Source organism: Atractosteus spatula, chromosome 3 (genome assembly GCF_055471065.1).
Source record: "Atractosteus spatula isolate fAtrSpa1 chromosome 3, fAtrSpa1.hap1, whole genome shotgun sequence".
NCBI classification, from domain to species: domain Eukaryota; kingdom Metazoa; phylum Chordata; class Actinopteri; order Semionotiformes; family Lepisosteidae; genus Atractosteus; species Atractosteus spatula.
In genome coordinates this window covers 75721566-75745326 of record NC_142708.1, presented here as the reverse complement: position 1 = coordinate 75745326, position 23761 = coordinate 75721566, and the positions used below count along the sequence as shown (strand labels likewise).

Here is a 23761-nt window from a genome sequence, read left to right as displayed (position 1 = left end):
TATTATTATGTCTTTTGTGTCATAGGAGTCCAGGAGCAGATAGGAAAGGTTTTTACATACATTTCAAATACTCTCCATATACACACTGTAACATGCAAACAGTTAATAACTTATGATTGCCAAAGCATGTGAAAAAATATTCAGCGTTGAAAATAAAGCGACAGAATGAAAAAACGAAAAACGTCTATATTGTAATCTTTCATTTGTGTATCTCCAGCAACTTCTGCCATCGCAGAACTGGCCACGCCTTTGAACTGAAGACCATGTGAAACTTATTTTCTTTGTTACAGCTTACAGCTGTAAATTATATGAATTCTATCATTTCAATGCGTGAATTAGAACTATACCGGAGGTTTCTCCAAGGGTAAAATTCGGTTCGGATGGTTTGTGCGTGTTGATCATAGCAAATGCGTTTTCTTCACACGATGGAGAGCAGGGCGTGACCACAAACTGTCGACTAGCTGCTACAGAGCTGCAGGTTCAGATCCCCGCAAGTGGGACACAGGTGTTCTACCCCTGAGCCAAACACCGCAGTCAGATTGTTAAATATACTTCAGTCAAATATCAACAGGAGCAGCTGTAAATAACAGAACGTCGCGTTACAAAAATATTTCAGCCCAACATATCACTTAAAATCATCTGAACTCCTGGTTGCCGATTTAATGGTTTCTGCATCCCACTTGGTCTTTACCAGAGTGCAAACACAGTACCCCTTTACAGGCGCAGCGTGCAGCGATCGCTGCGCTCTGGCCCTGAGCGGGACTTCAATCAGCGACAAGACACTCGGGCCCGTGGCCAGCTGCGCACTCAGCTGCCCGGGTTTGAGCCGCAGCCTTCACACACCGCACGTCCGCGGAACCGTCAGGCCGGCGCCCCGGACAGCGCGGCCACACGCCGCAGGTGACGCTCGCAGGTGCGAGTTGCCGGGGCAACCTGCCTCCGAGCGCTTCGTGGGCCGGACCCCGGCCGGGAGGAGGGGCTGGAGCTCACTGGGGCGAGCCTATAGCGCTCGGCCCCCCCGCCACCTCTGGGCTGACTGCCACCGCAGCGGTTCCAATCGCAGACGCGGCTGCGGCACCTGCAGGAAGCCAGGCCGGAGACAGCACACTGGCGGAGGCGCAGAGTCGGCGAGCAAATACAGGTGGCTGAGCCCTTTCTCGTCTCCAGCCGCACAGGGACTAGGAAAACAGCCCGCATCAACAGGTAAGAACGGTTGACGATAGTCATGCCGGCAGTTAACTTGTAAAACGAGTTTCTTCCCTAACTTTATTTTTGTTCCTGGTAACTGAAAGCGAACTTTTCGTTAAATAATTTCTGAAATGACTGGCGTGCTGGGGTCAGATAACGTACACAGATCCCGGTTGCCTTTCAGGTTAGAACGAGTGAAAGAAGCAACCTGTCCCCTTTCACCTGTGTTTTTAACTCTGGATTCGTGCTCGAGGTGAATTCTGGAAGTCGCTTCGCTGGAGCTGTTTGGGTGCGTTATGAGATGGGAGAAGGAGCCGAGCGCTTGTTGTGCTCGAAGCAGATGTACTGGCTGCACTGGTCGCATTTTCGTGTTTTCCTGCGCAGAGCCGGTTTGGCTGGATAGATATTCGCGTACTTCTCATATGCGAATATTTCAAGTTATGTTGTCTCAGTTCAGGGTGGACTGATAAAACTTGCCAATAACCAAGTTGTTTTGATAATTATTGTTGTTGCTGTTGTTGGCCGTAAACTGGACTGCATTTTTGTTACTTCTAAAAGATTAGAATTTGCGGTGTTTCCAGCGGCTGTTTCCCTAGAGTGTCCCCGGACCGGCGCAGACTCCACAGCTGGAGTCGATACAGTCATCGGTCGATACAGCTGTGGTCGCCGATTGATCCGGGGGATAACTCGGATTGAGTTAGCGGGGCATGGAAACCCGTCTGAACAACATGTTCAAAATCGCCTAAACCAACGGCGAGCGCATTTCAGATAATTGAGTTACCTTTTCCTATAATTAATTTTATGGTTGAGGCGGACATCCTAAGCGGTTAACTTGTGTATCCATTCAGAGAGCTGGGCATTTTGCAGGCGCTTCTGAGTGAAGTACCTCGGTCCGAGTACAGCGAGCAGCAGCGTGTCGTCTGGCACTGGAGCACGCCGGCTTGCAGCTGGGAGTCCTGAGCCTCAGCCCTCCCTGCTGCACCCCACATCATGATCAATCATATGGAGGAGCACCACATCTAAGCATCGATTCTGTGAAGTGTAAAAGAAAAGACGTAGTAGAAAACGCTTGTCATTAGGGGTGAAGTTTAGAGATTTTAAATGAACAAGTAAAGGTTTTTTCCCTTACTGGTGAAGACGCCATAAGAAAGCTCCACCGCTAAAACATTGTGCTCCTTTTGTTCTCTTAAACCTTTCCCATGCTTGCTGATGCAGCTCCCTACTTGAGATTTTAAAAGGCTCCTCACCATCAGTGTGAACAACCAGCACCTCATAGTTCACACGTAAGCAACCTTTAAAAGGTTAACTGGTTCACAATTTCGAACAAACGATCATCAGCATTAAAATAAACAAAACGCCTAATTTGATTATTCACGATCACGATGATCTTTTGCCTGGGGGGCATTTCCCACCGATGAAGTCATTTTGAAACCCAGCGCTTGCCAAGTCATCTCCTCCAGCCTTCCCAGCAACAGCGTGTGACCCCTGACGAAAACAGATCGCAACGAGGAGACTCCTGAGTTTCTACATTAGAAGTAAGAAACTTCCATCTGCATAGATAAAAAGGCAGTGTAGTGGAACAGGTAGGCTTTCAGACTGGCTGTGGGTTCGAGACCCTGGCGCGGGCAGTGCTGATGTGCCCTGAGTGAGGTGCTTCTCCCCAGGAGCTCCACCCAGCTGTATCGGTGGGTGGACTGGATAGCTGTATAGCTTTGCTGGAGGGGCACCCCAGCCGGGGGGAGTCACTGGCCTCTAGCCTGCGAGACGCTCCAGAAGCGGTCAAGGCCATTCTCTGTGCGTTAAGGTCTTCACCTGCACTTCTCATGGGAGCCTCTGGGGCAGCGAATGTCCATGCCTGCCTTTCGACGGTGCAGTGCCTGCGAAATGTTAAATTCATGGCAAACAGATGTCTGAGTGTGCTTTAGGAAACCATACAGGAAAATCTCACCGGACTGAGTGTCAGTTAAGTGCTGCTGTGCCCAACAGAGAGCCCTGTCAGGGAGAATGTGGTGTCCCACAGCCTGCGCAGTTCTCTTCTGTGGGGCGGAGGGTAAGTAGGTCTGGTAGCTCCATGTGGGTGTTTGTGTAAAAACACATCTGTGCACATTACCCTGTCTTGCGAGTCTCCTTGTAAATGGCAGGCTTTCCGAGAGGGATGTTTCTGCTGAAGCGGATGTGTGGTGCCCAGTTCCCCAATCTTAGAGAACAGAAAGCAAGCATGCAGCAGATGCTTTGGCTGTCTCTGCCGTGCTGTGGGATACTGTGTTGGGAAAAGAGAAATAAACGTGCACTGCGCTGTCCCAAAACACACAGGGCTTAGACTGATGCAGAGGCAGACCTGTACCTCAACAGCAGTCTAATGCGCAGCGTTAATGGGTTGTAAATGGGTTGAAATGGAGAAGTATGGTGACAAAGTGCTGCACACTTCTTCTGAATAAAGAGCATGGTCTTTATGAATAATGCATTTCAGCAACAGATGTTTGCTGTTGAAATACTGCCCTGCTCGCTCTTTAAACAGTCCCAGCTGGGAGCTTTATTGCTTTTGTGTAGACTTTTTCTTTATAATCGTCAGCAGAGCAGTCCATTGTAGCCGGCGTCTCAAAATAAGTTCTACCTTCTAGCGATGTCCTAAAGCCATTTTTAGTTCTGCAGCATTTTCTGGAGCCGTTGAGGCGGTCAGACAAGAGCAGTGGCTGTAATCCCTTGTCTGCGTTCACACTGCCCTTCTTCTCAATTGCTGCCCACTGTTGTGAACTGCTCTTGTGGAGCGAGGACTTCGACACAGGAGACAGGTGTTTCACAAGGAAATAAAAAAGAAGCTCAGAGTGTGATGGATTGTTTACTCAGATAAGTATAGTCTTTTGATCCTTTCTGTTAAATATTGTGAACAGGGCTTAAGATAAAAGAAGGAGTGGCACATCACTCCTGCCATGTGATGATGTATTAATCTTATTTTCCAGTCACACTGCGCAATATTTAAAATCCCCACCTGTGTATCTTCAGATTTAGCACGCGCTCTTTCCCTCTCCATCGGACAGTCCGAAAGGGTAGAGTGTTTGAACAGCAGCACAGGTGCAGATTCCCTGCGAGAAAACGGAATGCAGAATGTGGAAAGAAATGCCGGAAAGCCAGGCGAATGTTTGTCGCTGCGAAGTGGCTTTTTAATGGAAGCTATTTATAATGGCACTGCTCTGCTCCCTGCTGGAACTGCAGGAATCTCGTTGTGCTGGAGCTAATTCCTCGCCATGGGTATTTTTAACAGGGGTGGAGGGGGGGTTATGTATTCACTACACAAACATATGAAGTCAGCAGTTACCCCAACACTCTTAAAAAAGCCATTTTCCTAGTTTTATTCCAGTCGGATTGTTCAGACGTCAGTGGAGAGGTATACTGTAGGTGCAGTACATTTGCCCATCCTTTCGAATTCTGCTGGGCTGGAGCCTGACCCGACGGGCACAGGGCCGAGCTGGGGCTACACGCCGGACGGGGCGCCAGTCTGTCACAGGGCACCCAGGGCACGCTTAAAGGAGGTGATTCAGAGGTGCTAATGGGAGGAAGCCAGAGAACCTGGGGAAAACCCATGCGATCGTGCGGAATACAGAGCCGGAGTTGAACCCAGAACGCCGGAGCTGTGAGGTGCCGGTGCTGCCCGTGTGCCGTGCAGATGAGTAAAGATCTGCTGTGCTTGGCGTTACTGTGTGGCCGGGCTCTTGGGCCCATGGCTGTGAGAGCAGTTACGATGCTCTGCCCGCTGGGCGCTGGGCCAGCAGGCTGCAGGGTGTCGGGAACTCGCAGCTCCTGGAGAACATCTCCGCTCTGCAAGGAGCACCTCCTGCCAGCCGGGCCCCTGCGAGGGAGACAGTCTGCGCCCAGTGGGGCTGCTGGGTGTCAATACGAGGCCATGCAGAGATGCCGCAGGGAGCTTCCCTGGCCCACGAGGCAGACGCTCGTTAGCTCACTCCTTTTCATGGGCTCCTCTTTCTTTGTGACAGCAAATTTACACCTGGTGAAGGCGATTCTCACTTCACCCTGAACAAGTGGGAAAAAATGAATTGACTGCACCAAAGATGTACTGTAGATCAGCATACTGTATGCCAAAAGACAAGCGTTAGTTGCAATATTTCAACATGACATGGACAAGAGTAAGTGGTGGGGCTCGGAGGGACTCTTTTTATTGTGCAGATCCAGCCCCAGAATCCACTTGCTTTGATTGAAAATGGATAATCACATGATGGAGAATATATTTTTTTGATTGAGTAGAGGTTTATGGTTTGTTAGAGTGTGTACTCATTGTAAGATGTCTGTTGTGGACTAAAGTTTATTTTGGTAGAAAAAAAATCAACATAATACAACAAACAATTCATTACAGTAGTAGATACATGTATGATGAATCACAGGCTCTAAAGATACAATTTAAAGCAAGTCAAACAAAGGCAGTTCAATGCTATTTAAATTAGCCAAGTTGCAGGAATACATGCACTATCCAGAAGATTGGAAGATGTAGTCTGAAAGGGTGAGTTTGAGATGGTGCAGTATTGTCAGAAATGCAACCAGTCTGTTCCCGAGCTGAGCCCCTCTCTGCAGGACCACAGCTGAAATACCAGGCTTGTGTCAGCCCAGCTCCGGACAGCCTGCCTTTCACCTCATTCTTGTTCCACGCTAAATTGCATCACTATTGGGGAAATCAGAAGTTGTGCGAAATCAAGCAGTGATAGTGATTCCATACAAGGACACACAGCAGGGTCTGGGTTCTGGACTTCCTGAAGTACAGCAGTGCGGGGCCAGAGGCTGATGTTTATGCTGTGGGAATGACAGTATGGTTGTAGGAAATCTCAGGCGATTCCACAGATATTACAGTTCTGAGACTCTTTGGGCATCACGTTGGGAGTGCTGGAAAGTTGGATTTAACTGAAGAGTGATCTGCAGCCTGCTGTCCAGTTAAATTTGCACGGAGGAAAAGAAGTGGTCAGAAGCTCCTTCTTCCGGACATACCCTATGGTCTTCTAAGAGGCCCTGAAATCGTCTTTAATATTTTACGAATAGCAGCAGAGAAAAACGCACTTCACAGACTGATGCGCTCTTGTAAAAGATAATTACATACCTTTCACTCCGCCTAATCAGGCGTTTGAAATCTTCAAATGCTGAGCATCCCCTAGGTGCCAATTTCCTTGCCTCTCAAGCTGTGATTCAGCATGCGTTTCGTGTTTGAAATCTTTATTCATTTTTTAAGGACAGAAATAATGATAATTACAATTATTATTGTGAGGACAGGTTATTCAAGCCCTTTGACATCTTGGAAGCAAATTGCAATGTGAAAATGCCTTTTGTGTTTTTTCTGCTATGACAGCTGTGGGAGTGTTATTTCAGCATGTCTGTCAAGCAGATGTTAATGTGTGGGGAAAAAAAGAGCAGTGACATTAGGAAACAAACTGTGGTAAAACTCATAAAGGATTCAAATGTAGCCACAACGTTTTAACCTGAACGTGTCAACGGACAGTCAGTGCTGCTGCCAGTATGTGCTGTGGCAGAGCTGAGAACGCAGGTCAGCTTTCCCTCATCAGCTGTCTGGGGAAAAGAAGTTAAAATCTTGAATGGAAATAAAGCAAGAAGGCTTTATTTGCTGTTCTTGTTGGTATGACCTGAACTCCATCCATTCTATCCTTTCATGTTCTGGTTCCTTTTTAAGTCACCTTCCTTATTTAATTAAGTACTTCAGAAATTCAGCAAAATAATGTAATTACACTTATGAATGGGGCCTCAGGGAGCACATTCCCATACTATAACACCATCCACTAGAGGGCGCTATAACGGATCAGCATGACATGGTGCTCCAGCACAGCCTTCCCGGTATGAATGAATCCATGCAGAATCCCAGAAGCACAGGCGATAAAGGGAATATATCTGTCCATCACAAGCAGTGCACCCACTCACAGGGACAATCACAGACCCCGGCTGGCCAGTTCCCAATGGCAGTTCAAGAGAGAGCCCACACGGACACATGGGGGTACAGGCAAATGTCAGACAGGAGCCACCCCAGTCTGGAATCAAACCTTGAACCCAAGACCCCCGAGGCAGCTGCTCTAACCACACAGGTACCACTTCAGCGCCTTCGGTGTAATATTGAAGTCATGGGAATGGCAGACGGTATCAGATATCGTTTCAGCTTGATTAAAAACTGAGAGCAGTTTGGAACTCGCGTTTTCTGCATTTCTGATGTTTTCCTAAAGCCTTTTAGGAAAACTGAAAACCAGCCTCCAAACACGCAGCCCTGGTAGGGTTTTTGCAGTTGACCTGTTCTGCAGGCCTTTTTGTGACGGCGTGCTCTGCCCCCACCGTCACCTGACGCTGAGCAAACTGGCCCCTCAGCCGGCAGCTCTGCTGCTCTTTCATTAAAACTGCTGTTTACTCAGGCCCTCGCACATCCTGTAGGTGCATGATGTCTCTTCAAAGAGAGAGAAAGAAAGAGATTACTGGGGCCTGCAGTGGGTTAAAACAGCCCTTTACACTCTGGAGGCTGCAGATATAAGTGGGGAAATAATATTATAATAATAATAAACTTATTATAAAGCGCTTATTATGTACCTTTGGTGGTTTAGTGCAATACAGCAGCTTGAAGAAAACATCAAGCACAACAGGCAGCATGAATAGATGTTTGTTTGTTTACGGTCTGATGTGAACAGCCCTTCAGGAGGTTGACGTGTATACACTGGGTGAGCAATCAAAGTAGGAAAACCGGGAATTGGTGCCATTATTTTTGGGATGCCAATTTAAAGGAAGTGGGGTTGTGCAGATCTAAAGTGAGTTTCCAATGTGAGTACTGGGACCTCTTCTGTAGAACAGATAACTAGTTGGAAGAAGTAAGGGCTTTGATCTAGTGTGACCTTTAACGAAGTGGAACATTTGGTTGCAATATCATTTGTTTCCTGTTTAAATGAATGACTTTTTTTTTCTCTCAGCCTTCTCTCTTTCTGCTCCTGTCTTTGTCTCTCTCTTGAGCTCTCAGCACAGGATCAGCATGTTGCCTGGGTGAAGTGGTAATTAGTGTATAATTATAACCTCGCTGTAGTCCAATGCACTGCCAGTGCTCGATTGTATCGAGAAAGAGGAGAGTGTGCTTCTGTGTGGGAGTACGTGGGCATGTGTATTGTGTACGTGAGTGTGTGTACCTGTGTATTGTATGTGTCCATACTGTATGTGTAGGTGTGTGTGTTTGAGTTTCTTTCATAGAGTCTGGGTTTCATAAATAAGAATATAGTCCTAATAAATGTTCAAAGTGCTGTACCAAAACTTACCTGCAGTAACGTACTACGTACTTGGAGTATATCATTTTGCAGTAAAGATGTAAAGATGAGAGTGGCATGATGAACACAGATTAAACTCGGGGACACGAGAGTAAATGCATGAATTACAAAAGGTAAAAGTCACACTGCAAAAACAGTTCACATATTTACTGTGGTAAACATTCTTAGGGAACAGTGAAGAATACAGTGCACTCCAGGTGCTGTGAATTCAGCAATAGATCCTAATTGAGTACAGTTCTGTGGACTAGTTTTATAACTATATTAAATATGCAATTTTCTGCCAGTAGTTTATTTTTAACAGCATGCATACCTGCATTACTTGATGGTAGAATCTACATTGATTCAGGTTTGAATTCCTCAGGTGGGGAACAGAGGGGCCACAGTAATAGGTGTTTTGAAAGGAACTGAGCATGTGATATTCTCACTGGAAATGCGTGTGATCGCTGCAGGAGATGAGAGCTGGGCCCTGAGGAGTCTCCAGTATCGGTAATCGTTCACCCAGCACAAATCACGCACCATGTCTGAGAAACCTCCTATTAAAACATAGCAGAGAGCAGAGCTGAATACAACTGCGGTGGTAACAGAAATTTTGTTCTCTTGTGCCTTTTAAACTCAGCTGATTTATTTAAATAACTATACATAAATAAATAAATTCCACTTATGAACTGGGCCTCAGGTTCTCGCTAGGCGGTGCTGTGCCAGCTCTGCAAGATTTGCATTATTGCATTTATTAAGGCCATAGAGATTGAATCCCCGAAACTTCTCCAATGCGCAGTCTTTCCTGTTTGATTAAATCCTACAGGTAATACCATAAGTACCCTGTGCAGCTATATTGCACATCATGGCCAAATGCGCTTGTTTTATAAACGCATGCTGGAGATGGTGGGGAGGTCACGCCTTGGAGCTCTGCACCGGTCACCACTAACACGCCCCGGGACAGGAGTCCCCCGTTTCTCTCAGCGCACGTGAATCGCGAGCAGGCAAGCAGGCTGCCAACAGAGGTGTTAATGAATCAGTGCAGGTTCCAGCGAGGCCTTTGCAGTGAGCAATTTGCAGCTGTGTTCTGTGTTTTTGACAGCAAATTTTTCTGCGTTTCTCTTCTCTTTTTTTTAACTCATCCTAAGCCTCCATGAAGCTCTTGGCATTCCCTGCTTTCCCAGCTCTCACTGGGTCTGTGAGTGGGAGGCACGGATAATACAGAGACAGTAACAGCCAAGCAGATATTCAGGGCTTTTTTCCCTCAGTGTTGAAGTGGGGACCTTTTTACTTCCTTTAATATACACAACTAGGCAGTAATTATCCCTCATCATTCTAGTCGTTACTGGGCTATAATTTGCGATAGCTCTGTTCTTTTCATACAAATTCATTTGAAGAATAATAAAAATGCATATGAATGGCAAAATAATAGATTTGGATCTCATGTGTGTTGATTAAACATTATGCTTGGATAAGCAGAGGTTTTCTGATGCTTCTTGTTGAGCAAGATAGAAGTGATTTTGATGCCATGGCTGAGACTACCAGTATGCTAATAATACCTAATAACAGCCCTAGTTAATACTTTTCTTCCAGAATTTAAATTTAACTGTATATTTCACTATTTAAACTCATAAAAATGGGATGATACCAGGAGGTCAAGCAATCTTTTTGTATTATTGCTTCCAAAGGTTTTTTTTAAACAATAGAAAAAATGGTAAGACATTATTATTATTATCATCATCATTATTATTATATTAATTCTCATTAACAAAGATACAAATAATTCAAATTATTTTTTTTAGATCAAATTTGTTTACTTGTTCTTCTTGACTGCTCTTTGAAAGTTAATTTACTGGAGGCTGTGGGGTTGTGACATTATGTCTCAGAATTCATAGCTTGTGAAAGAAGTGTGATATATAGGCTACAAATGCATTTCACTAAATTTTAATTGTATACTAAAAATTAATTCCCATTTTACGCAGTGCAATTAGCTAACTTTGGTTCATAAAGTGTTATTTATTAGGTTATTTAATAGGAATTGGTAATGCTTCTTCCTAACCACTAGCTAATAGTCTTGAGGAGCTCAGACGTGTACCTGACAGGACTAACTGAGTGTGGCTTCTAGGGCTTGGTGAATAAGGAAACCCCCTCTCGGTCTGTCTGTCTCAGGGCAGGATGGCCGCAGACACAGCCATGCAGACAGAGCTGGAGGAGCTGCAGAGACGGGCCAATCAGGTGACAGACGAGGTAAGTGCTGGACTGGGGGGGGCTGCTTTCACATGACCTGACCGGCAACCTCACCCTGCAGCTCACCTCCACAAGCCCAGCTCATCGCCACGGCTGCGGCTCGGTGACGCGTTGCCCTCTGTGCATCAGCAGTGTGATCCGTGTGCCCTCTCTTCAGAAAAAGAGTGACTCGGCTTTTTTAAAAAAAAAAGCACTGAAGGGACATGAAAGAGCAAACCTGTTTCTCAGAAATTGCCAATACAGGGCTTTTGTTTGTGATTTTCCACAATCTGTTTTATTCCCAGAATCCCAAAGAAATCCCTTAATGCTCATAAACTTCCATTTGAGATAATGTCTCTGTTATTGCACTTAATGGTTACAGGAAAGATGGCCTGAAAGATTGCAGTGCCCTTTATTAATAACCCCTGCTTTTCTCTTGATTTCCTGTTTGGACTGCAAACCTTTTGATTTCCATCTTCCAACGCTCAAGGAGTGAAGAGGTAGTTGATGTTGTTGCCTGGTTGCCGTAGTTCTCTGCAGGATCCGACATCAGGTGCTGAGTCAGGTCCCCTGTTATACCAGCAGTGAGTAACAGGCGATGGCTGCGTCTCACCGACTGGGCTACAGTTGCAGTGACATCACCACACTCCCAATTCCCTCCTGTTTTTCCTCCTGTCTGGGGTTACCGGCGTTCATCCCTGTCGCTGATGACACTCACTAGTATCACCAGGCCCAGGGGAGTTTTCAGCTTTAAACCACACTAATGAAATACAGGTCACCTGAAAGTAGAATAAAAAAGAGGTACAGCTTGTCCGTGAAATGAAATTCCCCACTCGTTCTTGCGGAGACAAAGCTTTCAATGCAAATTATATTTTGAACACGGATATTGACTGAAGTGTTTTTAGGCCACGTGAGGTCAATGGGATCAGGTTAGATTTTTATCCTTTCATGGGTCAACCTTTGTGTAAGGCAGGGGGAGAAATAAAACTAACACTAAGGTTTTATCTTGTTCCACGTAAATCAAATTACGAACGTGAAAATCGATGCAGTATTAAAATGAGTTTAATAAACCTTTTGTGCCTTGTGCCATAATATTGCATCACAGGACAATTACTGTAAATAAAAAAGCCACTGAATCTTTGCAGTGCAACACATTTCTCTATAAATACCCCATGAAGGTACAATTGCACGTACTGACTTACTGTAACTAAATAGGAGTGTCTAAGATTTTTGGGCAGCAATTTTATACCTCTCCCACTTAATATAAAGTGATGATATAAATTATTTGAGTGTTCTTACATAAATGCAAACCAGAACCTTGTCTGGATCACTGATTGAGAATTTTCAAAACTACTCTGAAACTAAAAAAATAAAATCCATCAAACATCATTCATCCCTGTTAATGTAGCTGGTGAGTCTAAAAAGACTTCACCTTTTGTGAGAGTTTAACTGAGGTTTCCAACAAGGTTCAGGAGGAGTGAAGACTTCCAGAAATCAGAGACATCAACCTTGCTTTCCTGACAACCTGAATAAATGGACTTTTAGTCAATAAAGCGACTAAATGAATTGACAGTAGTCAGTTCGGCTTAAAGGCTTCAGTATTTAAGGTTGTCTTCATTTTGTGTTCTGGCCTAGAGATGTATCTGATCAGAAGAAATAAAAGTTCCTATACAGTTAGAAAACAAGTCTGAACACAAAGCTGAAACAGAAAACAAAGTGCAGTAGAAAAAGTTGTATTTGGGAATATGTATAAAATAGACCGCATTAAGCTTTTGGTCAACTTGTTGTGTTCCTAATTTTTATGAATTCCTGTCTCATCGCCAGTGCAGGACAGTGCCCACTAATCAACAGTTCCTATAGGAGAGTTTGCAGTGAAAGTCAGAGAGGAGGACAAGACCCCAGTTCGACCGGTCAGCTGCTCCCTGATTAACCAGCTTTGCTGCAGCTTTCCTGACGATCTCTGCTCCACCAGCCCAGTCCTCACGCCCCTCCCAGCACCCCCTGGGCTCCTCTCCCCTGGGGCACCAGACCATCTCCAGCCACGCCAGTTTAGGCCAAAACTCTAGAACACCTCAGTCACTCCACAGGGTTTTCATTAAAGCCAGATCTCTCTTTACAGTGCGTGTGTCATGGGCTTTTATGATGTTGACACTGATATCTTGTATTTCTATGTTCTCAATTTCCTCCGTTCTTCTGCTCTCATATCCGCAAGCAGGCTCCGCTGTTTTTCCAGCAGATGATTAACAATCCTTTCGTTCCTCCCCAGTCTCTGGAAAGCACTCGACGGATGCTGCAGTTGGTGGAAGAGGTAAGACGTTCTTGGCAATGGAGCTCACCAGGAAATCTTCCTTTGCCTGCTGTGATCTGTTCCCCCAAATTATCAAGGACAGGGGCTTCATGTGACCCTGTTCTTAACGTTGTCAGTATTACTTATTCTTATTCCTCTGGAACGGCAAAGAGAGAGAGAGAGATACACAAAGAGATAGATAATATTTCAGCTGCCTGGTTTCTTCCAAAATAAAATGGAAAAAAAAAACAGTTTTTTTCATTTTATTTTCATCCTCTTTTCATGCCGAGAAAAAAAAAATTAAATACAGTAATAAAAGCTTAAGGGACTATACAATTTTTTCCTCTTTTGCTCTGATTCTTACATATTTCCGTCGAGGTCAGTGGGATTGTTATTTATTGCTGCCCAGGTCTGCCACTTGAACAGGAAATATGTTTAGGAGCTGCAGCTCTATTTTTACAACTTGTCCTATCCATTAGACGCGTTCGCTGGCAGGCACAGCTGAAAGGGAAGAGCCCATACTGTTTTGCACAATGGCCTGCCCACAAAGAGAGGTAGATGCATCAAGCTGCTAGCTACACTTTCAAGAGCTGCGTCGTTCCTGTGCACAAGCCGTCGAAGCGTGATGTGGGTGCACGCAAGACTGCATCCGACCCTGAGCGATGTCCCACTGACGGGAACAATGGAGCCCAGACAAGCCCGCAGTCCTGGCCTTCTTTCTGAGAAGGCCATCACTGCACTTACACCACATTCCTCTCGGGGCACACATCCCCCGCCTGCCCTGACACACCACACTGTCCACGGGATCTCTCTCAGCTCCCCTCTTTTACAGTGTGTAGTGATTTTAGAGAACTAAGCTTCACTGAAACACACTGTCCAGACAAAGCAGCCTGATTGTTTGACAGTGCAGCTGTATTGTGAAATATAGTTCTGCCCTCACTCGACCTTTATGTTACCAGGCTGGGTATGTTCAGCGTTTTAATGTTAAGAACATTTTTTTTTTCTCACCAGAGCAAAGATGCGGGGATCCGAACTCTGGTCATGCTGGATGAGCAAGGAGGTACCGCTGTCTCGTTTAGACACCCTGTCTTCTGTCATTCTGGGGAACTTGAATTCAACACGGGCCCCTCGGATTACACTAGACTCTGTCTCTTTACACTACTGCATTGTAACATATAAAATCACTGCTTTAGAAGGGCTTTCTCTCCCACAGTTTACCCTACTAAATTTTCGTAGAATTTTCCTAGGTTTACCATGGTTTTAGCCTGCTAGTCCCCCCATTTTCTGTTCTTATCTTTTATTTCCTGTGGTTAACGTCTTAACACTTTTACTATGATTTCACTTTTACCACACATTTTACATTGCATTACATTTACATTGCTTTTACCATAGCATGACATGGTAAACCCTTTATTTGCCCCTGGAAAGAAGGCAAATAATGTGGAGGCTTGCTGTGACAGCTTTGTGCTTTGAGGTCTGTTGTAATCTGTTCTTGCTTTAATAGAGTATCCTTCCCATGAACTTAAATATTTGTTCGTTTAAGCAGACACGTTGGATCAGATGTGACCAAACTCCTTTCCTTTTCAGTGCCCTGTGAAGTTTCAGTTTACCTATGAAGACTCTTAAAGCTAGGAACCAATCCCCTTCTTCGAACTACAACCCTAAATGCATGTCTGTGTCTTTTGTGTGTGTGTGATTCTGCCCCCTTGTGGCAGAGCAACTGGATCGCATTGACGAGGGCATGGATCAGATCAACCAGGACATGAAGGAGGCTGAGAAAAACCTCACAGACATGGCCAAGTGCTGCGGGCTGTGTGTCTGCCCATGTGCCAAGTAGGTACACCTGGCCACTGGCAGTGCCCACTGCTAACCAGTGGGCGACCTCCGGTCAGGTCTCGGTGGCCAGCAGGCAGCACTCTGGTCCTCGGAAAAGCCGCAGTGCTGCAGCTCTGTTGTGGCTTCTCAGTGGAAACTGTGGGGCAGTAACTGTGTGATTAGATGTTTGCTGTGCAGCTGATTTTAACTGAAGACATCCAGATAGTGCTTTAAAAATATGTGGATAAAACAAACTTTTAAATCCCTTGGGAACCCAGAAGGAAGACTACATGCTGTGAGAGAAGCACACAATGTACAGGAAAATGGACTGAATAATCTGTTGCCAGTTTTCAAATGTTCTTTATTTTGCAAACCCTGCTCCCACACAGCCAATTTACTAATGACTGGTGATGGACCCTATAGCACTGTTGTGGTTTTCATTGTTACCGTGGACATGGGTATGGTGTTACCAATTGAATTAAACTGAACCGCAATGCCCTAACCACAATCCATGATCCATAGGTATACAATCTGGCCTAGATCCTTGTATTTTAAGGATTTGCTTTTGTACATTGTTTGGCTCAAACTTCACATGGTCAGATGCAAAATCTTAGGACAAAGCTGTTGTTTTCCCTAAACCTTTTACCTTCAGTAAGAAAGGACTTCTAATCACACAGCTGCTCCTTTGCTTCGCTGGGTACAGTACCAGTGTTGTTGAACTTGAGTGCCTTCGTGGTCTGTGGTTGTGCTTTGTAGAGAAAACTGTGTATTTCCCTCCCCCACCTCCCACTGTTCAGAGCAACTGGAGCACATTGAGGAGGGCATGGATCAGATCAACCAGGACATGAAGGAGGCTGAGAAAAACCTCACAGACCTGGGCAAATGCTGTGGTCTGTGTTCCTGTGAGAAGTAGGTGCAGGGCCGCGGGCCCTTCTAAACATGTCTGAGCGCATGCCTGCCTGTTTGCTTGCCGGCCAGGAGTAGACGGAGACCGACTTCATGAGACCTGCTCATGTTCATGCCCACCCTTCCCGCCATGGTGACCTGCCCCCTCGCCACACCGTCTGTCAAAGGGAATGAGCAGAGGGCTCTGCATGCAGGCTCTCCAAAACAGACAACCAGTGTTTTACAACACAGCCAAACTGCAAAAACTACACCTGAATTCTACACCGCAAGACAAACTGAAGCTGTAGCAGAGCAGTGCCATTCCCTGCACATTCAAACCTGCAGCTCTTTCTGGAGTGGAAGGGAGTTAAAACATTGGTTGTCTGCTTTTTAACCGCGATAGTTTTAAAACAGGTCGTTCACAAAGCATTTACGTCACTTCCCATCGTCATATTGTAAAAAAAAAATAGACAGTTACAGCTTCTCAGAAACCACTTACACGTTGTACAAGACCTGCACATGTTTGCACCCTGTATCTCCAACGATTTTAATTTACTTGAAATGTCACGGTCAAGGTTTATTGAACAGCCTAGCAAGTGGTAATTAAGACCAGTCAGCTTAGAATTAAAAATTTACAACTCCATAGATCTCTGGTCTTGTCAAAATCTAAAAGAATAATCTAACTCCCGATTAATACCTCAAGCTGGAATGTGTCACTGTCTGACTGGAGAGACATTTTTAACTGCAGGTTTCCACTCCTCGTTTAGATCAGGAGAGTTTAAGACTCCCTTCTGCAGAAGGAAAGACTTGCACTCCTCCACAGAACAACAAATCCAGGCACAGGTTGGGTACACATTCTAGATTAGCAAAGGCTGAACTGGAGAGCCTGAGGTTGAAGTCGAGTGGTTCCCTGTCCTGGACTGTTGCCCGGTCTGCAGGTTTCCCACACTCAGCTCCTAGGTGAGTCAAACTAAGTGGAACCATATAACATCTCCCCTGTTGAGGTGCTGGTGACTTAAAAGCACTCAGAAGCGAGAGGCACACCTTGCTTAAGGAAGAACGGTACTTGGACCTGACCCATACAGGGTCATTACAAGGCAGTGAAAGAAACTGGACTGATTCCTAATTGACCACACAACAAGCACGGTGACGCCGACCAGACATTTCTCTCCCTAAGAAAAGGGTGTCACCATGTCTTTACAGCCACAGGCTGCCAAAGCAGACCTGGCACATGTATCCGAGCTCTTCGTGCGGCCCAGTCTCCATCTGACTTCATCCAGAAACACACGTGGGCGACCAGTGAGGTGAAGAACGGGGGCTGCTCCTGTCGATTGTCCATACAAGATACCTGGACAGACGCAGTGTGTTGGAGCAAATCACGCCCTTCCGAAATCAAGTGGGGAAAAAACATCACCCCCTCTCACTGCAAGCTGGATGAGTAAGATCAATGGTGAGGAAAGCCTGTGAGACATCTTTAATGCAATTTTAAATTACTGTAAGAGGGGGTCTTGAACAGCGAGAGAAACAACAAGATGAGGAATCAATTGGACTAAATAAAGACACGCTGGAGAAAAGGAAAAAACACTCTTTCTTTTAAAAAAAGCTCACGTTGGTGGGGTGGTAAATGCTTTGTGAATAGAACCTAAGCTCACAGTGGAAGCGTTCCTGCTTCTGTCTCCAAGAATCAGGGTTCAGGCCCATGATTTTCTACAGCTGTCCCTTGGGCACAAATGCGTCAGGAGCATGTGCTCGTTCAGTTGAATGATCTCCAGTTCAGTGGACCGTACTCTGGTTGGTTGAAAGCTGGAAGCTGGGGAAGGGGTCTGTTGTAGGTTTTTTGGTGGGAGAGGAGACTTCCACCTGGTACATTTGCATGTTGTGTGTTTATTTGGTGCGTCAGACTTGTGTTTACTGTAATGCACACGCGGTGAACTAAAAAGAGAAATGGAGCAGAGTATTTCGAAAACTTATGCAGAAGTAAACACCTTTGTAGCTGCCAGAAGGTCCTGTTGAATATATAGTACTGAAAGAGGCAAGGCTCAGAATTCTCAGTTGTCCTGTTCCTTATGTAAAGTTTGTCATTCACAGGCAGACCATAAAAACAGGTCAATGAAAAAATGAAAGCATGACCTTTACTATGTACTCAGCTATGTACTGTGTACTGGCTGCGATGACAGTAATCTCTGTGGTGTTTCCTTCTGCTGCTGCCTCAGAGCTTTTCACACCACCTGATAGCTCTCACAAAACACTTGTAATGTGTTTTATTGTCCCTTTCCTCTTTCAAAAATATAAAAAAGGACTGAAACTGAAATTAGCTGGGGCATTTCTCACCGCTTTCAACTTTAAGCCTCCAACTTTAAGTCATTAAGCCTCCAGAGCTCTTTGGCATCTCTGAAATATCATCGTACTTTGACATGTTAAACAGAAGCTATGTAATCAGTACTAAAGAAACGATTGCCACAAATTGGCACAAATCATTTTAAGTCCAGAACTGGTCATGTCTAAAACAGGCTCATAAACTCCAGATTTGATTTACCAAGGTATGTACATGTAAGAGCTGTCTGAGCCACATTTGATCTTTTGAAACTGATCAAAATCAGTTCAAAATAATCCCCCCTTTCACATGCTGTAAATGTAATTTGTTCATGTGTGCCTTGCTGTGTTTTCGTACTGTCCAATTTTGAAACAGTAGCATCCATTTCTAGTAAAAAAAAATAATTATTTAATCATATAAATGCCAAAGGTGGCAAAGTGTCAGAGCAGTGAGGACAGTGGCATTCCTGTAATAGAAATGCTGGTTTATTTGCAGTGACAGCACCAGTATGTGCACAACGACCTCCTGCTCTCTGTTCTACTCTTACTAAAGTGCACAGAGATGACCATCGAAACCAATTCTGTGTCAAAATGTAAATCCCGCTTTGCAAAACCTACCCAAAAGTGTCGCAATGCAATCCTCAAACCTTTCACTAGCTTGGAAAAACCAGGCAGAAGGAATGCCAGCTGCTCTCCCTGGCGCTGAGCACAGACATGGTGGCAGCGGGGATGCCCTGGAGCCTCCGGAGAATGAGTGGCGAAAGGGGGCAGAGCAGGCTGTGACATCTCCCTCCTCTCCCTGGGCTGTCAGGCTGAAGAATTTCGAAGCCAGCGGGGCGTACAAGAAGGTGTGGGGCAACAACCAAGACGGCGTGGTGTCCAGCCAGCCCTCCTCCCGTGTGGTGGACGAGAGAGAAAGGATGACCATGAGTGGGGGCCACATCCGCAGGTACTGCTGGCCAGCTCCGCTTTGAGAGCTCCTTCAAAAATCCACACAACCGCCTTCATTCATCCATGCCTTCACGCAAGGACAGGGTGCATGAGGGGGCCACACCGCGGCTGGGACACCAGATCAAGACCAGTCAATGCAGCCATAATGTCCTTTAGGGCTGGGAGAACCCCAGAGCTGGAGGGCGAATCATGCAAACTCCACACTGAAGGTGCTCCAGGCCAGAAACAACCCCGGACTTACGATCTGTGAGGAAGCAGCTATGGTACTACCCCACTCATGAATTGAATTGATCTAAGGAAACATATGTTCCCATGAACAATATTTCTTGATGCGCGGAGTCCTGTACTGTACAGTGCCCTCAGCTGCAAGGCCTCTCCACACCTTTTCTCATTCTTCCTGCAACACCAAGCGCCTCCTCTCCTCTCGTCCCGTCTCACGCAGGGTGACAAATGATGCTCGCGAGGACGAGATGGACGAGAACTTGGAGCAGGTGGGCAGCATCCTGGGAAACCTCCGCAGCATGGCGCTGGACATGGGCAACGAGATCGACACGCAGAACACGCAGATTGACCGCATCATGGAGAAGGTCAGTGAGAGAGACACAGGCACCCAAACACCCGCATGGCACAGAGCCCAGTTTCCTTGATCCAAACGAGATGCGCACCTCTGGAGCTGAATGACAGATTATTACGACAAAAACAGCAATAGACAATTTCAGGGATGTTTACGATTCCCAGTCAATATCCACTGTGGCAATGGATTTCATATTAGACTCATACTGTAATAAAGTCAGTTATAACCCTGACATTGCTCTAGAGCATTGTGAACACCACCCAATAATCTTACAAACACTTAAACAATTGTTGTTAATTCTAATAATGCTAATATGCAATAATTCTACAAGATTTCTTTATTGGCCATATACAATCTCTCGCATTAGGAATTTGTCTTTTCACATACCCCAGCTTGCTCTCCATGAGACACACAGACAGGGAGAGAAGCTGGGGGTCAGAGCGCAGGGTCAGCCATTTATACGGCGCCCCCGGAGCAGTTGGGATGAAGGGCCTTGCTCAGGGGCCCAACGGAGTAGGATTCCTCTGCCAGCCGCGGGATACCAACCGGCAACCTTCCAGCCACAGGCGCAGATCCTGTACCAGCGCACCGCCCCATAATTTACAGTATAATACATGAGTATATGTAGGATATGATTTTGTTCATCACTGAACGATTTCATCCCACTATGTGTAAACAAGGTGTTTACAATCTGAAACAGTCTGTGTATTTTAAATATAAAATATAAAAGTTGCTAACTGTCCACTAGATTGCACAAAGAATAATTAACTACCAATCATCAGTCTAAGTCTTATTAATCAAAATGGCAGCTGATGTGCAGTTCTCTTTTATTCAATGTTTTCACAGGCCATCGTCAACAATTCCCGGATCACAGAAGCCAACCAGCGAGCCACCAAGCTGATATCCGGATAAGGGCAGGGAAAAGAGAAGGAACAGCAGTGGGAAGAAGACGAGCGCGTCTCCACACTGACACACGCACACGCACACACACAGGAACACGCACAGGCTCCACAGTCCCACGAGGAGAAAACATTTCAAGGAGTCACATGGCCCACTGTCCCAGGTGCAGGAGGGCCAGTGATCACACCCCTGCCTTAGCAGCCCTGTCCCCCAGAGGGCCGGTGTGTGAACCCCCGCCCACTGGACATCACCCAGATTCTGCCGTAGAGGCTGAACGCTGTGTTTGTAGGTGTTGTGTACAGTCACTGAAAACGCTCGTCTGTTAATATGTATATTTCTAAACACTGTAGTATCTCCTGTTAGTACCAGACTACAGGATAGTCACGTATTAATCTTATGTTAAGAAGGAGAGGGAAAACTTCATACATGTTAACTGACACTGATTCTTTGTGAAGTATAGTCTGCTCTATCTGCTTTCTTGACACAACCATTCAGGATTTACGTATTTGTCAGCCTGAAATCCATCCTTCCTAAGTATTTAAGTTTACAAAGTGCAACCTGAGACAAAAAGAATATAAAAGTGATGCTGTCTGTGCTCAGGGAATTACGGTTTCCTGCTAGAGTATATAGGTATATATAGCATATTGTACCCTACACAGAAAAACAGCATGTCAATCCATATATTTCAAATATTATTAAAACATATTTATTCTCAATATTTAAAACACACGGGGAAACGATTGGTTTGCTCTGGCCCGAATATGAGCGATCTCGGGTGTAGAGAATTCTTCGACAGATCGGTTGTGGTCTGTCGATTTATTTTTCTCAGCCAGAAATGATCAACCATTTCGCTTCCTCCCCCCCCCCCCCCCCAAGACTGCCGCCTATCTTTTTTTCGTCCCAGAGAATAAAACGTTAATGGAATGCCCTCCAGTGGCCAGAGGCTGTAATTGATTTCTTATTTTAGTCCCAATATTAAACTAATGTGCGTGACATACACGACAGGAAGATATTCGCGTTAGATTGCATTAAAGGTCAGGGCAAATCACGTCTTATCTAGAACGCAATAATAGATGATATATTTATACTATAACACAAGTTACTGTGTCCCGTTATTCAGGGAACAAAACATGTACGAGTCCTGCGACGTCCGAGTAAATGCGGTCGGTCACGACAGGTACAGAAAAACCGGGGAGCGGGTTTCTGTTTAATTGTGTTGGAGCGGACATGTGCGCCACCTCAAGTGTAAAGACGGAAAAAACATCATGGTGTAGCTGCTGTGTCCGACTCCTTTTGGAAGACGGTTTTTTTGTGCGTTTCTCGGAAGCTCTAGAAACTGTCTCGGTGTTGTGCGTGTTTCTGGTGCATGGCTCCCGTGCGCCCACTCGCGCAGAGACGTGTATTTGTGCGCCAGCTCCGGCCGTGGGACGGTGGGAACAGGCACAGCACGACTCATTATCACCCCGCCGTCCATCCTCCCACGGGGATGCCACGGCGTTTTAGCTGAGGCAGAAAGATTTATTTTCGTGGTGCAGAACAAGCTGCAGGGAAAAATCCCCTAGGGGGCACTGTTGTCCTCGATGTCTCGTGTGTGGCAGTCGCCCTGAGCAACCGGCTACAGCCTCAAGCCACTCGATGAAATCCCTCCTTTGAGTATTATAAGAACTAACAAAGAAAACGATCACAAGAGTATTAGCGGAGTGGGTTAGCATGCGGGATGGCTAATTACTCGACACTGCCCGAACCCTTCTCCCCTCCTGCGTGTGTCGCGCAGTTAACAACACGGTCTTTATCGCACAGGAGACACATCGGGCCTCGCTTTGCACATTCTCACGAAAACCCTGCTCTGGAAAGACGAAACCGCTGTAGCTTGTAACACCGTGCACCTCAGGCAGCGCCTGCACCGCAACATGTGTCCGATGGCTGTTCCGAGATGCTCTGTCACTAAAACATTGCTGTGTTTGCACGTCTGTTATCCAGCCACCTGCTCTGCGGGTGACCGAGCTCCGCATCCCTCACGCTGGTCATATTTCCGCACCGGGCTTTGTTCTCTCGTCTCTGAACGGGCCGCCAGCCCCAGCTGTATTTGCACGGCTTCGTCATGTGCCGCATGTCTGTTATTAAACCGTGGGTTGTGACCGTGGCAAAACCTTCGCTTGGCTTTCCTGTTGTCGTTCGCTGTGAACTGGGGCCCAGCAGAGCGAGAGGCCATGTGCTCAGCGGTGTGTGCGGTCGCGCAGGAAGGCAGGCCAGGCAGGCCAGGCCGGCAGCGTGCAGTGCGTCTCTCGCCTCTCGCCCTGAACCAGATCGTGTCGTCCGGTCCCTGATGGTTTCAGTTCCTGTCCTGAAGCTTATACAGCCCCCTCGATAACCGGGAACCGTGCGGTCGGGCTATGTAAAAATAAGCTGCAATGACCCCCTGTCCGAATCTCACGCTATGGATGTGGTCACTTGTATTACAATGCATCCGAGTCTTGTCCTGATTTTGTGTTGTTCTACAGGTATACGAATCATTCAATAATAAATCCTCAAATCATAAGTGACTTCGTTATATCTAAATCTATCAACTATTGCTGTACTGTAATTTTATTATTATTATTTGACTACATTTTTTTTTCTTCGCGCCCAGGTCAAAATACTAAATCCATTTACTGCTTTTCATCCCAAACAAGCGCTTTACGTATAGAGAGGAGTCTGTATTCCTCCCCCGCACAGCAGACTTGTTTCTGCAGTGCAACGGCTACGCCGTGTATTGGTGAAGCGAACGCTTCCTTTTTCAGGGGACGTCTGTGACGATTTCGTTAAACAGCGCCTCTGCGACTCCTGAAAACACGCTCAGCCGAGGCGCCACGCGCGCCCCCTGGTGGTCCACCCCGGAATTAACTCCCAAGCGCACAATGTCTTGCTAATAACTCTGCGCTCATGGCTGTTCACAACGGAGGCACGGACTGGACATTTACAGCCCGTGTGCGTGAATTACGATCTTGCCACGATCTTTGAGTGGAAAAAAAAAACAACGCAAAACATGAGACACACCTCGGCAACTCTTCTTCAGGGTGTAATCATGTGCAATCCACATGTAACAATACTAAATGGCAATATGCGTTTTGGAACTTAATTTGATTAAAATAAAATATATATTTTTTTATCGGGAAACATAACGAAAAATATAATGCTTTTCATTAATTCGGTATTCTGGTTTTAATTATGCTGTTGCGAGCTGACAAATACAAAATAACCAAACCAGCCTATGAATCAGTGTATTTTCCGAGACTGATAAAACTACCGAATTTCCTTGTGCTTCACGCAATTTGGGGAAAACTGCGTAAGACAGACGTCCGGGCT

At 45.9% G+C, this 23761-nt stretch overlaps 1 protein-coding gene across 2 annotated transcripts; it reads left to right on the top strand.

Annotated features, from left to right (window-relative positions):
• The first annotated feature begins 1041 nt into the window (after positions 1-1041).
• Positions 1042-22955, top strand: LOC148838772 (synaptosomal-associated protein 25). Of its 2 annotated transcripts, none has more exons than XM_088911801.1 (8): positions 1042-1203; positions 10635-10712; positions 12958-12999; positions 13990-14038; positions 14694-14811; positions 18803-18940; positions 19385-19529; positions 20363-22955. In XM_088911801.1, the coding sequence occupies exons 2-8, from the start codon at positions 10641-10643 to the stop codon at positions 20426-20428; spliced, it is 630 nt and encodes a 209-aa protein (XP_088767927.1). In that variant the 5' UTR covers positions 1042-1203; positions 10635-10640; the 3' UTR covers positions 20429-22955. The 2 variants fall into 2 exon arrangements, with proteins under 2 accessions (XP_088767927.1, XP_088767928.1); XM_088911802.1 differs by having other exon boundaries at positions 1068-1203; positions 10640-10712.
• Positions 22956-23761: the final 806 nt, after the last annotated feature.

Excerpts from the sequence above, each read along its gene's own strand:
- LOC148838772 (XM_088911801.1), top strand. The coding sequence starts at position 10,641 with ATGGCCGCAGACACAGCCATGCAGACAGAGCTGGAGGAGCTGCAGAGA. Across the intron at positions 13,000-13,989 it reads TGCTGCAGTTGGTGGAAGAG|AGCAAAGATGCGGGGATCCG; the intron begins GTAAGACGTTCT and ends TTTTCTCACCAG. Across the intron at positions 19,530-20,362 it reads TTGACCGCATCATGGAGAAG|GCCATCGTCAACAATTCCCG; the intron begins GTCAGTGAGAGA and ends ATGTTTTCACAG.